The sequence below is a fragment of the Anneissia japonica genome, unplaced genomic scaffold (genome assembly GCF_011630105.1).
Source record: "Anneissia japonica isolate Jap-2015-1 unplaced genomic scaffold, ASM1163010v1 scaffold287829_len2072220_cov186, whole genome shotgun sequence".
NCBI lineage: Eukaryota > Metazoa > Echinodermata > Crinoidea > Comatulida > Comatulidae > Anneissia > Anneissia japonica.
Genome location: NW_022716075.1, coordinates 619,772 through 636,141, shown reverse-complemented (window position 1 = coordinate 636,141; position 16,370 = coordinate 619,772). Strand labels below are relative to the sequence as shown.

At 33.6% G+C, this 16,370-nt stretch overlaps 1 protein-coding gene across 1 annotated transcript in view; it reads left to right on the top strand.

The window, feature by feature from the left end:
* Positions 1–7,075: 7,075 nt before the first annotated feature.
* LOC117109550 (low-density lipoprotein receptor-related protein 1-like) overlaps positions 7,076–16,370 on the top strand; it is a 118,541-nt gene continuing 109,246 nt past the window's right edge. The window contains exon 1 of the mRNA XM_033251920.1: positions 7,076–7,300. Within this exon, the coding sequence (XP_033107811.1) occupies positions 7,135–7,300 (166 nt within the window). The 5' untranslated portion in view covers positions 7,076–7,134. The remainder of the gene's footprint in view (positions 7,301–16,370) is intronic.

The window sequence follows — 16,370 nt, the reverse complement described above, 5'->3', positions numbered from 1 at the left end:
GTATTAATAATACAAAATTAAAGATATAGTGACTATGCTATAATTACTCTGATCTAATGAAAATTCTGTTACGGTTAATTAATTTTGAGTTGCATGGGAAAAACCATGATAATGTTTTAGAGAAAATCAATTATAGTTGCAGTTGTGTAATTAACTTGTTTTATATTTTACTGTTATAGTTCACGGTAAGGATCTTTGGAAAGACATTAAAGACCAAAGAGTACCAGTGAAACCTTGTTCCTAATTTTATTGAAGTCTAGTAGTGCACATTCACAATTATTTTAAAATTGAATATTACATTTATTTTCTTCAGTTAACCTAAAGAAAATGTATTTATTGTTATTCTTGAAAGTGCTGATTTTCTGTCGTCATTCGTATTGATTTATTTAGATTGACGCGGCTGTACTTTATAATTTATCATTTATTTTTATATTAGACAATATGCCTATACAATTTGAGTCAAAAACTGCATTACTCTTTCAAGATAAATAATATTACTAATTAATGAATTGTTATCTTCATAGCACTAAGGTTAATTTATGCTACGATCTATAGTAGTTGGCCTATATTTACTAATAAAATTATAAAGTTCATAAAATTAGTACATGAAAACATTAATTAATGAATGATTTAAATAATTAACCTGAAAAGTAAATGTTAGTGAAGTAAATAGAATTATAGGCAATATGCTAATATTCGCCAAAAACAGATTCAAAATGCAAGTTCAGTTGTTCACAAGTGCTAAGCAGAAACAAATATGCCAATGTGGACGGCTTAATATTGGGTACAAATCTCTGTTTACTTGTAATCGAATATTTCACAGATTCGCGTCTTAATAATTCTATTCTTCTTTTGCCGTATTTAGAGTCAGTCTTACTAATAGCAATATCGCAAAAGACATGAATGAAATCGAGGTAAGTGACGCTATTGATATTAAAGTTCAAAATCCGTAATATTTTAGCTTCTATTTGTGAAATTCGTTTGGGATCGAAGTAACCACCCTGAATATATTCGCAAGCATATGAGATGATGTGTCGTGACTGGTATCGTTCCGCGCATTTCAATGCAAGGCATAATGCTGCGATTGCCATTTCTTCCAGCTCCGCAAGACCAAATGCTGTCTTATCACAAATCATTACTTTTTCTATAATCGAAATACCACGTTGAACTACGTTATAATCGATGACGTATCCATAACGTCTGAGTTCTGATTGGATATCTAGCATAAAATCAACCATATGATCTCTGACCGACTCTGTCGTCGAGAAGTGCGCCCAAGGATTTCGAGTGATTTTCTGTCTTTTATTTAATGATTTTAAAAAGTCTGTATTACTTTCATATTCATAGCTTTCATTCATAAGATCGTCAGAGGAATTGGGGTCACTGGCTGGGAAATGAAACAATATATCACCATCGCCCACTACTACAACAGTGCTACTACTGTCGCCACTAGAATTGTTTTCGGGCCTACTGTAACTACTGCTGCTACTACCATTGCTACTACTATAGTCACTGCCACTACCACTGCCAACACCACCGCTACTACCACTGCGACTATCACTGCTACTACCACTGCCACTGCTACTACCACTGCTATTACCAGTGCTACTAACACTATGACTGCTACTACCACTACCACTACCACTACCACAACCACTACCACTACTACTACCACTACCACTACCACTACAACTACTACTACTACTACTACTACTAGGCGTACTAGGCCTACTAATACTAGGCCTAGAGTAGTAATTTCCATCAATGTCATAATAATTTGAAATAATTTCCGACTTCAAAAGTGCATCTAATTCTTCTACTACAACTAACTCACGAATACTGTAAGTACTAATCCTAGCATTTCTTCTGGTGTAGGGACAACCCCTAGACATTCGCCTTGGTCTCCTCTGTTGGCTGGACCTAGTAACGCGCAAAGTGGCCGGACAAAATTCTGGTAATTTAGCCGCCGTTCTCTGGTCTTCATCTAAAGATGAATTTCTTTCTCTCTTAAACTTCAATTTTGCCATTCTAAAGTCAATAAGTGCAGCAGACGCAAAAGAGAATCGATGCGTCGTATTTCAACTGGTTTGGGAGATTGAAAGCGATAATATTTCGTTTGAATGAAGAGCAATTTCAAAGCAATGTTCATCGGTTGAAAGAAGAAGATACTTCTGATTATTACATCACAATTTTCATTGATACCAAGTTGATACTTGTTTGAATCACGAATTACGTAACAAAGGTTGTTCGTATTTTCTGTTGTACGCGCGAAGTGCGTAAAGCGCACCGCTGGCCAATAGAAATCCATAAGCCTGTGACACTCAGGGGAAGAGCGTGCGCGTGTATTGCTACGGGTTACATGCACTCTCTACGTAGAGATCAGTGGTTACATGGTTGGAGAACTTTTTTAATGAGTGGTAACCTCAATATTTGCTGATATCGCTCAAAAAATCCTACTGAAACATAGTTGGTCTACCTATTAAAGTCAAAGTAGAATATGATCAAAAGTATTTAAATTACACTGCTATTACGCAGTACGAGGAAAATACAATACACTTTTTTTTTTTTTATAGAGGGCCAGTAAAAATTTTGCCCAGGCTCAGTGTTCTTATTTTTTGGCTGATTTCAAGCTCAAAATGTTCTTATGCTGTTCTTATGTTACTCAATTTTCAAATATAAAAAACAATTGTTATTGTACAGCATTATACACGGTACTGGAATGTAAAATGTAAAAGTGGCCTCGGAAAAAATGCCCCCAAATGACAGGGAAGTACGCCAGCTGTACTGTATTATAGAGAGTATTACATAGTCACACCTACTACACATAAGGTACAGATATATTTTGTTTATTTATTTATTTAAAAAAAAATAAAAATCTCATTTGACATTTTACCTCAGCCTCAATTTGTTCTTATTTTGTTCTTAATTTTAAAGCAGTTTCAGCCTCGGTGTTCATATAAAATGTGTTCTTATAAAAAAAAAAAGTGTATTGATGATATATCGAAGTAACAAGTTTAATTTTATGCAACTATAGCCAAGTTTTAGAAGCCGCAGAGTAATTAATTCCTGCAAAATTTGCCTGAAGCCCGCATGACTGAAGGCTATTTTTTCATTGCTGGTTTATATTGAATCATAGATCAAATCATAAATCAAATCATAAATCAAATTATTAGTGTTCTACAGTATACATTAGCTGCACGTATGAGAATGATTTGCTGTAGTACGAATTGACTAACATCGGTGCTCAATAAGCAATACCAAAACCGACTCACCTCTCTTTTTTAGCCGAATAAATGCAATACTTTTAATAAAGGCCCCTATTGAGCCTCACTTGGAATAAACGCCTCCATCGAATAAACGCCCCCGGGGCGTTTATTTTCTTCTCGAATTAACGCCCCCTAAATGATTGTTAACAAATATCATGGAAGCAACATCATTATCAACACATTCTATTAAAGTTCTGCTCCAGTAGAATTAAACTTTCTATAACCTGGTTGGGATCAGTAAGGCTTTATGATCACGCAATAACACATTTTGTTGTAGATCTACATACAGTGAAATTAAGTAAGGGGCGTTTATTTGAGTATATACGTATCCATTTTACACAAAAAATAAATGAATAAATAAACGCCTCGAACTAACGCCTCCTCAAAAACCCTTTTTAACAGTAAACGTATTCGAATAAATACGGTACTTCCTCAAGCTTTTACCGACAGTAAGTGAGTGAGTGCGAAAATTGGTAGCGAAGTACGCCATCTATCAAGCAGTATGAAGCCCAAGGCATTGGCTACACTGTGATTATTAATAAGTGTTTGCTGGACTTTTTTCTTTCTATGTAAGTATTCTTTCTATGGATATTATACCTATTGATTATGTGTGACATAGGTCTGCTTTTTAAATGTTTTAAATTTGTCAGTACTTTTTAAATATTTTTGCCTAAAGACAAAATGTGTCCGTACGCCTGTAAAATAGTGTGGATGATAGAGTTAGGTTAGGCCTAAAGCTTAGCTTGAACTAAATAAATTTAACTCGAAACATGTTATTTAAAGATAGACTGTGATCGCAGATTTGTGTTACGAATACTGAAATACTTATTTATTTTCGAAATGATGGTGGTATAATTTAATTTATCTCTTGATCATGACAGTAATAATACCGGTATTGTTGTGTATAATGTTACTTTTTGTTGTAAATATTTAGGCCTATTATTATTATGCCATCATTATCTTCATATTGACCCCATGTTAGTCATCCAAATCATCATAATTATATTTTATTATTACTTCTTATGAATATTATTATTATCATTATCATCATCATTATTATCATTATCTTTTTCATTATTAATAATATATTTTTTCTCTATTTTTTTCTCCAACAAAAAACATCACAAAAACACTTAATTTGCGATCTATCTAATTAACAGTATTCGTCTTTAGTAATAGGCCTGTTTAATTATTTCCCTCTTAACAATGCTAGTTTTCAGACCAGTTCTTTAGTCGCTGATAGATTGTCCATTAGATATTTAATATAATATCAATTCAGTTATATTCGACAAAAGTCTTTAAGTCAGTGGCCCATCGACATTGGTTGATGTTAAGCGTCAACAATCATGGAGTATCGCGCTCTCTTCATTAACCCCACTCCAAAGGGGCCCTGGGGCGACTGCTACCATTGAAACTTACTAATGAGCTTAGCTTTGACCAATGGCTTATCGCCTGTGTGCATTCTGGTGCCAACGTCCAATCACCAGTCCCCAGCGAAAATACCGTATTTTAATACATACAGAACCTCCAACAATTTCTCGCCCCTGGGCCCCTTAACTCACCGTTACGCCCACTGCATGTATAGCGTCTATCGATAAGTTTGACAAGGTCAGTGTAAACCTATTATTTGTAACAAACTTCAATACGAAGTATGTGGTGCAAGTATTGGTAATTCTATATCTTAATCTTTGTTGATCGTCTTTAAATGTGTTTTTTTTTTTTTTTTTTTGGCGGAATCGGCGAGTTCCGTACCTACCAAAAAAATTGGCAGCAGTGTGTAAAGTAAATAGGCCTACATTAATATTTCATTAAATGCATAATGTGATTTCTTTTAAATAATTAATAATAGGCCTAAGTCGCCATAAAGAGTAGGTCTATGTGCCTTTGACTGTGTGATATGCGTAAAAAATGTAGTTACACATATCCACAGAATGTCGAATATCGAAACGTTACTCTTATTCATAGTACTACTCAGGCCTAATGTTGACAAGGTTGGCTTCGTAAAGAAATCGGACGATCGCTCTTATTCATAGTACTACTCAGGCCTAATGTTGACAAGGTTCGCTTCGTAAAGAAATCGGACGATCGCCCTCTACAGTTTGATAACTTTTTGACGTTTATATCAGAATAAAATAGCCAATTTGAAAGATGAAATTTTGTAATAAGTTAGAAGTGCTTCCCAGTAATAATTCCAGGTTCTCGATTTTATTGACAACACATGAAATAAGTTATAGGATGGATTGTAGAGTGCTGTAAAAAATCGTCGGATGTCCGAAGACTCCTAAAATTAATTTGCCAAACGAATGATTTCCTGAATACACATCAGTTCTCCAAGGTCGACCAATAGGGGTGGTTCTGCTGAACAGCTTTTTTTGTGCTAATTATGACAGATTTAATGATTTTTTATAGACTCAATGTTACAATTAACAATACTAAATTGTAATGATTTTGTTAAATTTATTTAGAAAGACAATTTAAATCAACAAGTAACTTGAATTATTACGTTTCTTAATGATTATCATTGTCAGTACCATACTGCGGAAGTCCATTATAAACAAATCTCCACTCTTACATTGGTTGACTATAATTACTTTATTATCTCCACTCCTCTTTTAATCATCCCACCATTGGCAATAATACACCCACGGAAAATAAAAAGATAAAAAAAGATAAATCTTCAACAGCGTTAAGGTCTGTTTATACTTCTTCAACGATAAACGATAATGATAAAAAAGCTAAAAAGCGATTGTTCATATAGAAAACAAAAGAAATAAGATAAGTTTTTACACTAGGACGATTCGATAACGATTTATCGTGTATACGATAACAAAATAAACAAATCAAATCAGATGACGTCATAATCATGGTAAAACGATAAAATCGTTGCTACTACTACAATTTAATTGGACCTGGAACTGTCCCTGAATCAACTTAATATCGATTTAAGCCTACGTGGCCACATCGAATACAAGTTATAGGTTCATTTATTTTCAGTGGTGGATCCAGGAGATGTAGAACGGCGCAAAATGTCAATATTATCGAGATGAAGGGCTGAGACCACCTCGGCGCTTCCCACCATGGTGAGGCTGGTAAGACATGTCTGTGGCACTTCTAGATGGCCGAAGAAAGTGGCACAGACTAAAAAAAAATCGAATCTAGTTATTTTCCCCCATCTTTCTGTTTAAATTTTGAAAACAAAAGGTGGTGATGGGCTTCTCTTTAATCTGCCTATTATGATATACAGATTGTACCCGCAAGTAACGTTGTTTTTGTTGAGTTACCCCGTACATGATAAGGTCTACACTGCATTCCAATATTATAATACTGTCTCTTATACACATCTAGATGTGTATAAGAGACAGAAAGTATACATGCTACATTCCAGTTACCGGTACATATTGAGATATAACCTTGTGTCACGTGTAACTATTGTTGTCTGCAGTAATTCTCGCTGTAATGTCCATGAACCAATTGGTTTACAAAAGTTCATCAAAAAACCACCACCCCACAAAAACCAAAATACAGTAGGCCTACACTGACATCGCTATACAGTAGAACAATAACCAGTGACACACGTCCACAAAAGCGGTGCATCCTTCTTTTACTACAAAAAGTGGTCAAAAGTAATAAACGGAAAAAAAACCACCAAAAAATCTCAGTGAGCCAGCCGCTATTTAGTGTGAAATGCAGTGTCGCGTGTCTCACAATATACCACGTGGGTGACAGAGTAAAACAGTTCAGCCCTCATCATCTAATTTGCATAGTTACGTACACATCAGAGCAGTGGTCCGTGACGGCAAGTACAACTGATGGTGTGGACTTATCATAAGTATTAAAATTACACATACATTGTTACACTGAGGATCACATGTTGGATGTTGGATGTTGGATAATAACTACTTCATTTGTATCACTACTTAACTGGCTTTTGAAGACCAGAAGAAAACACATTGCTATGATGAAGTTTCATCGGCTGATTTTTTCCACATGCTTTCTCTTTGGACTGATACTTTTTGCACAGTCGGTGGATACAGGTATTGTAAACGTTTATCGTTCATTGATTGCAAACAAGGGCTGGAAATACGCAGCCTGGGAATGGGTGGCTGACCCCATATTTTCAGTAATTGTTAGTGCAGGATGAATAGAACGATTGATTCTTACCTACGCCAGGGCCTCCTTCCTAGTCCATTTTTGTGGCCGAGAATGGTGGATAGTAGCGCCTATTGCAGCAGTGCTTTAGATAGGCATGTATGTAGACTGTTCCCTCTGTGTGTTGTACTAGATTATTGCAAGGGTATTCAATGAAGAAACGGTCACATTTCCCTTGAATTTGGATTTCAATCAAAATTTATGTAAGAAAATATCTGTTAATGGATTCTGTAATTACGGTTTATTTTAACATAAGAAGAGATGTTTAATATATTTTTTTTATGCTTGTTGGTACTATATGTATTGGAGAAGAGAATATCATAGTAAAACAATAAATTCATCATAATATGAGTTAGACATAGGCCCTATTCTGAAATCACCAGGATTCAAGATTTTTTTTTCAGATTTCTGTTTTTTTTGTTTTTTTTTTGTCATTGTTTACTCTAACCATGCGACTTTATGAAAATTTGTGTTTCATGGCCAAGTGATTTTAAGTTGACTGTAAAACTTTTCTTTAAAAAATCCTCTATTTGTTACCTGTGCATTAATAAATAGTGTCTGAACTTTTATTCAGAGGAAGAAGGTTCATCTTATTTTTTTGTGTTTTTCAGATTGGATTGTATTGTATTGTAAAGCCCAAAGTAATAACGAAACCGTTTATAGATACTGGTACTGAAAGAACATTAAAGATTGAAAGTTATTAAAACCATACCATTACCATTCGGCTAAACAAAATAAAAAAGTAACATATAAGTTGCATTTACATTTACTGTACAAAGTTATACAATTTATAGTATGAATGTTTATCTGTGTTTGTGATACATATTTGTGATACATACAGTAAGTAGATAGTTAAACCTTTATTCTCATAACAATAAAAAAAAAACTAAAATAACAACTAATACTAACTAAAATTAAAATAACTTGGCAAATTGCAAATGGAAAAATAATATTTGGTAATGTATAATGATGATGGCTTATTTTCATATTAATCAAAATAGTTAAAATCTGCAATGGAAATGCATTGAATTTTCACATTTTTGGTTTTAAAGCAAAGTAAAACTAAAACCGAAAAAATATCAGTCTAAAATGTGTTATTCCTCCATGTTTACCGTAAACCTAAAATACACCATAAATTTAATCTTGTATAAATACTGTATATTGTATAATATTATAATATAATAATATAACATTAATAATAATAATAACATTCAGAGAGAAACGAAAGAACTTAACTTTGGCACAACATGCAAAGTTTTTGGAAGGTCGTGGGTTTCGTAAGAATATGCAATATCGAAAGTGGTTGAGGTGATGAATATAAGATACTTGGAAGGAAATGCCAGCATTTCATATTCTTTTTGTCCTGATTTTGTTACTGTTTATCAAGCCTATACCTTGAGTAACTTCTTGTATTTGGCAATTGCCATAAAAAAAAAGAAGAAAAACAAAAAAGATACATTCCTACCCTTTAAAAAAAAAGATACACACTATAGTACAGTTACTCCACACAGAGAGAAGCACAGAGAGGGAAGCCAGCCTTAATATTTATACAGTACAGTAGTGTCTTGCTAAATGTTTTTTTTTTTTAATGCATATGGAATTTATTATAGACACAAATATTAAATGAAAATGTACTAGATGAAACTTATTTTGTTGTATTTGAAGTCAGATTTCTTTGATCAATAGTTGTTCTAATGTTAACTGCATTGTACTAACTGCAAGTTGCCCTCAGAGATAAAATGTTGCAAAGCTGTAGTTAATGACCCTTATTGCCTCTTCAGACAAGCAGGCATCGATACTCCATTGACTGGCTCGCCATATTTTTCTGTTTGCTTTTATGATTTCGAAGAGATCTTATAGATACACACTCAGCCTCGAGTATGTGACAAAACAAAATATTTAATTTGGATGCGATATGAGCATAGATGAATTACTGTAGTTTGTATTCTTAGTAAATTTATCTGATCAAGAATAGGATAGGCTGTGTGAATGAAATTTCTGTATATAAACCTGGCTGTCTGCTAACATTTAGGCGGTATACATGTGGATTGTTCAGGATTTGGGTACTTGGACTATCTCATAAATTTATTCATGAGTTCATCTCAATAACTGGGAATTTAACACTAAAAATGCTCTGATGGGAATGGAGTAGACACCTAGAAATTGAACATTTTACTTAAAATGCCAAGTTTGCGCCTGACCATTGTTTACCTGTTTTAATGTATTGTACTACAGATATGTATTATATAGTACTTGTCCATGTTATATAACTGGAAAACGACTTGATAGACTTGATGAATAAATAATCATCAGTTGACAATTTCAAGCAGGTTGACTCACCTGCCTATGAACTTGGAATAGTGATACAGGTCGACTACTATTTACATGAACTATGGATAATGTCTTCAACCTGTAGGTTTCAATTACATGTTTGCCTAGCCTTTGGAACACAAGGCCAAATTAATATTATCAATAATAAAAGTGTAGGTCCTACATTTCTAATCTTACCCACATTTTATTATTTTTCTCTCCATAAAGATGTCTAAAGTACTGCATGCCATTGACACACGAGACACACCCACATAGCTACGGTACATTATAGGCCAACTTTAGTGTACTGTCTACTGTTGGAATTACATGGATAAAATACGAATGAGAATTTCGGAAATTATTTCTGTGGTTTGCATTGTGAAGTTATATACTCTTAATCTGTCTGCTTTCCCCTCCCCCATTTCCAGAAAAAAAAAAGATGACCGAATATGCTCTATGCAACAATTTGGCAATGTACAGTAATAAGACTGCAATTTAATCAAATCTGAACTTCTAGTAATGAAATATACAAGAAAAAATAAGTCTAAATACTGTAGGCCTTTTTAAAAAGTTCCAAAGATATTTAGCTTTATACATATTTTCCCATAGTTACATTTTTTACTTGAATAAATTATGATTTGTTCTTAATTAATTTAAGTTTGCCATCTGATGTATTAATTGTCTAAAATTTGCTTGAGATTAGAAACAGATGATGTGAAAAAAGAAATCATTAAAACTACAAATTTACATTTTCTATGATGTATTAATAAAAGTATTTGTAAAAAGTTAATGACCAAAAAAAATGTCCAAAAAGTTGTGTTGCCAAGCAAAGCAACATTTGAAAATTATGTTGGATGAATCAAGACAGTGCATTTTCTAGGCTTTTTAGCCTAATTCTGGTAGGGTTATTGCCAGTCATCCCATACATTTCATCTGCTAAAAAATGGTAACCACAATAGGCTACTGCTTTACTATAAACATACCAAAATTTATTGCCATATTTATTCAAATAAACACCCGCTTTGAATAAATTCCCCGCTCGAATTAACTGATCCTCCTTGCCTTCAGAACCTCATTTGGAATAAATGCCTCTCTCAATTTCAAATAGATGTACCCACGCAAAAAACCTTTTCAACTATAGATGCCCCAGGGCATTTATTCGAATAAATACAGTAATTTAAACCTAGAAGGCTTTTTAATAACAGCCTGCTGTACAAGCACTGTATTTTCTGCTCCTAGACCTATTAGCCAAAAAAAAAAGTTGACCATACACTTCTTTGCCCAATACTGTACAGTATATTAGTCTGGACTGCCTCATCCAAAATTACATTTTGATCCAGGATAAACTTGACCATTGATGGACCTCCAGATCACATGATACCCCAAACATTGCACAACTTTGTTTACCTAATTTTGATTAGAATATACAAGCTTGGTCATTATTTTGGTCAGTGATGGCCATGTCTAGATTTCACTGCTATGATCCAATCATTGTGCTTGCTAACTACACACTTATCTATTTTTGATTGAAATAAACAGGCTTGGCCATTTGCCTAGCAATTTAAAACCTACCCACAAAACAATTGCTAATTGTATGATAGCCTACCATTAAACTTTTATTATTTTGACTGGAATAAATTTGGACACCTGGCTAGTGATGGTTTTGTCCAGATAAAATTGTGATATTTATAGTCGAGTCGGGGATTCAGGAGGAAAGTGAAGCTTATCTTAACAACCCATGACCTTTGACTTTCCTTTAGAAGGTGTGACCAAGTACAAAAAGATTTATATAATATTTCCTGTTTGGGCCCTTTGGGAGGAGTGTCCTTATTCATTGACCGTCTGGCTCCCATCCAACAGATGTTTACATATGATTTTTTTTTTTGTCATGAAGCATACAAACTTATCAGATGATAGTAAATCAAACAATACCATGCTTTAAAAATAGGCTCATGCCAGGAGCGCGTGTCCATTGTTGAGTTTTTTTAGTTATTTTTATTCAATAACATACAGTATAGTATTACTATTACATATACTATTACATTGTTCACACGAACAATATATAATCCTATAGCTAGAAGTGTGAACTATACAAGGAAGGGGTGGGGTGGAAGGTTAAAAGGGGTAATGTCCCAAATTCCTAATGAACTAGATGTCACATCATGTGGTATTATCCCCTGAGCATTTTAACATTTGTCAAAGGTGGCTAATAATTAAGTTTGGAGGTAAGCAAGGACTGTGGCTTTGGTTGAAATTTTCCATTGTGCAGTTTCGTAACTCATCTGTTCTGTACCCTATTATGTTGACTTGGTGTCGATTTCTATGTTTATAAGCTGTGGAATCTTTATTTAATTTCGCTTTTGTATACTGAAATTTAGTATCTTATATTTTTATAATTTCATCAGACCTGAAAGTCACATGAAAATGTGACCTTTATTTCACTGCGTAATTTCATAAATTCCTTTTAAAGAATCAGACTATACAGTTTTTGCTTTAGTCTGATAAATACCTTTGGGAAAAAAAAAACACCCACAATACACTTGAAAATTTCTGTAAGGATACAAAAATGTTATTCATTTTATATCTTTCCATTGTTCACCAATTCTTAGAATACTGTAATTAAATCATTTTGGAGCTTGGTATACAAAAGACTTCCTGCCCCCTTCTGTGTGTACTTGCGTAAGCCAGTGGTACGAAAGTATTTAGTACCTGGGAGTGATATCGCTAATGTTATTCTATCACTTTCCGAGCATTTTATTTTATATTACAAGAATGCTAATTTGATACCAACAACTATCATGGCATTTACCATGGAATCATGGCATCAGAGTTCTCATGCTGGCATCTTGAGAGGGGTTAGTAAATCATTAAGGGGTCAACACATGATACAAAAAAAAATTAAGAACTGTAGTGAATACTGTACTATTTAATTGGAATTCTTGAAAATGCTACTTCACCATGGTACGGGTAAAGTTTGTGCTCTACTGGAGCTGAATAACTTGGTTTCTTAAATGCTTGCCTTCCAGTCCCAGGGTTCTGGGTTCAATTCCTATGATGGCAGGTCTCGTATGGTGGGATTATAGTAGTTGTTCCTTGCAAATAATGGAATGATAATTTCGTCTTCTACCACCAGACACACTAACAAGCACTTTAGTTTTGGCACTGATAATCTGCCTGCTTATCTGATTATGTTTCTAAGTTCAATAGTAGTGATAGTGCATTTGAGATAAAGTACTTGTTCACAGATACTCTACAGGAAGTTATTAATATCATGGGTTTGTTTAATACTAATAAAATAGATGCGATTGGGCAACACAGTAATTTCAATTTGATTTTTTTTATTCTGATCGGGATAATGTGTGATACCATCTAGACGAAAGGCTACTTGACGAAGCCACCAACAGTGGTGGGCTGGCTGCTGCCATTTTTGACTGCTAGGTCACAGACCACGCCATATGTACAGTAACTCAGCACAGTAACGCTACAAGTCATCGGTTATTCTCCTCCTTTTTTATTTTATTTTATTTCATTCAGGTATAAAAGAATAAAAAAAAGTAGCCAAAGGCTAAACATTATTGCATTTACAAAAATGTAGGCCTAAAGTTAAAAAATTATGAAATTGCACAAAAACACTTATCTACTGTATTTACAAATCAAAAATGAATATTTACAAATTACATAAAAATGAAAAAAAAAAGCTTGTTCTGTATTTATAATGTACTGTAAATTTACCTACCTTTGTTGCTGCTGACATGAATTGGCCTCTCATAAAAAAGTGGGCAGTAATTTAATGTCTTTTTCTGGTGTTGATACTGTAGGTGTAAACAAGGTGGGCTGAAGTCGTTGAAAGCCTGTAGACTACGATCACAACTTGACCAGTAGTAGGCTTACTATACTCTCACAGTATAGAAAGATTGTCAATAATTACAGTGTACATACAAACGTATCCGTTGTAGTATTGTCATGTTCCATTATAAGTCTCATGTTCTGTTCTTTCTAGCTAAGAACGGCTTCCAGTGATTTGTTCACTATACCCTCCAAATACCATCATAAGCAATTAGGAAAAGGAAAACAGGTAGAAACCCGCCTTCAGAATAAACCCAAACGATATTGCTCCTGTTACATGACTTGCCACCTTGTAAAAACTAGGAATTCAGTAACCAATTGTCAATTGCTATTTATCAAGTATAAAATAATATTTATAAACAATTAAAAATTTTAATATCTGAATACTACTTCAAAGGGTTTACATCCAGTACAGTACTATGTTTTTATGTGTGTTTGCATACCAAGGCCTACAATTGTAAAAGTATCTATTTATTTTTTATTCTATTTTATTCATTCTGGCAAAACAATTAACAATATAAAACATTACAAATACAAAAAAAAAAAAAATCTGAAACTCACAAAGAATAATCAGCATAACCACTGTCATCTTAGAGATGTGCTGCTCCCAGAAAAAAAAAAAAAATATGGAGGATGATGATAATAATAATAATAATAATAATAATAATAATAATAATAATAATAAACAATATAGAACAATTAAAAATTATTAACATATTTTTTTTAACTTGCATTTGAACAAATCAAAATTAAAAGATAATGAAATAATTTCAGTTATCTATTCCAAGTCATAGGTCCTTAATTTCCACTCCCATACCGAACTCGCAGCAAGACAACCTAAGGAACCTACAGTAAATATCTCTATAACAATGCAGGACTATACTGGATGTTTCCTATAAAGATGGTTAAAGTAAATATGGTAGATATGGTGTCCTTAGCTCTACTAATCACTGCTATGTGTATAGTACAGTTACCATGTTTCCCACTTCCTTAGACTGTACAAAAAGTTTGCCTAATTATTTTTCAAAGTAATGCACCCACTGGAATGGGATAATGATGTCTGTCAAAGAGAAATGCTGTCAGCAATAAACGAATATGAAAAGGGTTTTTGTTGAGCTCGCATTCAAATTGTTCAATGGGTTTTGTTTGTACAGTAAATGGGAGTATCAATACAACATATTTAGACTAGGCTAACTAAGTGAACAGCTATTTATTGGGGTCAATACCACATTTGAAAATAAGAAATACTGTCTGTAATCAAATCTGGATCAAGATGTGCTAAGTTACTAACTGTAATGAAGCACAGATAAAAAGAATTGTTTTATAGACATTTTATTTAAAAATTACATCAGGATGTTGGTTTCAGTAGTGACACCAGCAAGGGAAGCAGGCTAAAGCCCCATTTACACTAGACACGATTACGACAACGACAAAGAGGCAGATGCGCGCAATGTTGAAGAATACAAACTATGCGTTGATATGTCGTCGTGTCGTAATCATGTCTAGTGTAAATGGGGCTTTAATCGCACTCTTCAAGCTCTTATCGAGCACTACTCAATGGAACACAATAATTGTATGGGGGTGGGGGCGGGGTGATAATTCTAAAACGTCTCAAAATTGACCCAACCTTGCTTTAATTTATATATCCTACTACAGTGCTGGTCTTTGCTTGCAATTGGTCTCAACCTTTTATAGCCTTTCCCCTTCTCTTACTACTCGTGTTATACTTATTGCGTATGTGAGATGACAAAACTTAGGCCTGAGTTGTTACGAGGTGCCTTTGGCAATTAAGGAATGAAGCCATGAGAATTTCATCAAGTGAATTCAGTTAAAGGATGGGACAGGTGCCTGGTTCAGTAGCCAGGTACAGTATTAAAAATGTTCATTAGAGATTAATCATTGTGTGACAATGACATAATATCAAATATTTTAAATACTGACTGTTGTATTTTATGTTGCTTGTGTAGGTCTTCAGTCAATAATGTTGTCAAGATTCTTCTTAAGCTAACACTGTATTCCTTAAAAAACAGGTGTTGTTGCTGTGCCAAATACATAATTCAGTTCCTCCTTGATCCCTAGTGTGCAGGATGCATATTGAATGTAGTGATGATCCGATTGTAAATCTTACAGCACATGGTCTTAAATACCACTTGGAAACATGTGCTCTTGCTAAGATGAGATCAGATTTAATAGGGTAAATTTCATTGTTTTTATATACAACTAATGGTGTACATAAATTTTACTTTCTAGTTAAGTGTAACAACATACATTAATTGTCTGCAAGAATAAGTATATAAGTAGCCTATTTGTAGAACATACTTGTTTGTATAATTCATTTTATTCACAGACTCCTGATTATTGTGCTAATCATAAAAAATAATAATAAATATTATTTTGTCATTTATATATAACCTTATATGAAAAATATCAACTGTAATTGTGTTTAAAAAAAATGAAGGGAAACCATAGAATTCTAGATCATGGCCCAAAAAAGGGCACACGCAAGGAGTAAGAAAGTGAAACGTAAGTAAATTATGTTGGTGAAGTATTGTAAGATTATATGAGACTACTTTACTGTACAACTGAAATTACTTTCATGGATATTAGAATATACTGTAAAATGATATCTCCTTGACTTAAATTGTTAATAGAAACGTTCTAACCATTAATATTACCGCATACTGTGTGCTGGAGTTAAATTACCCTCTTGACTTTCTTTAGCTTTCAGTTATAAAACCTAATTCAATTTTTATATCATTTGTATTTGTATCAGTCACGTATGGGATTCTTCTAGGTACT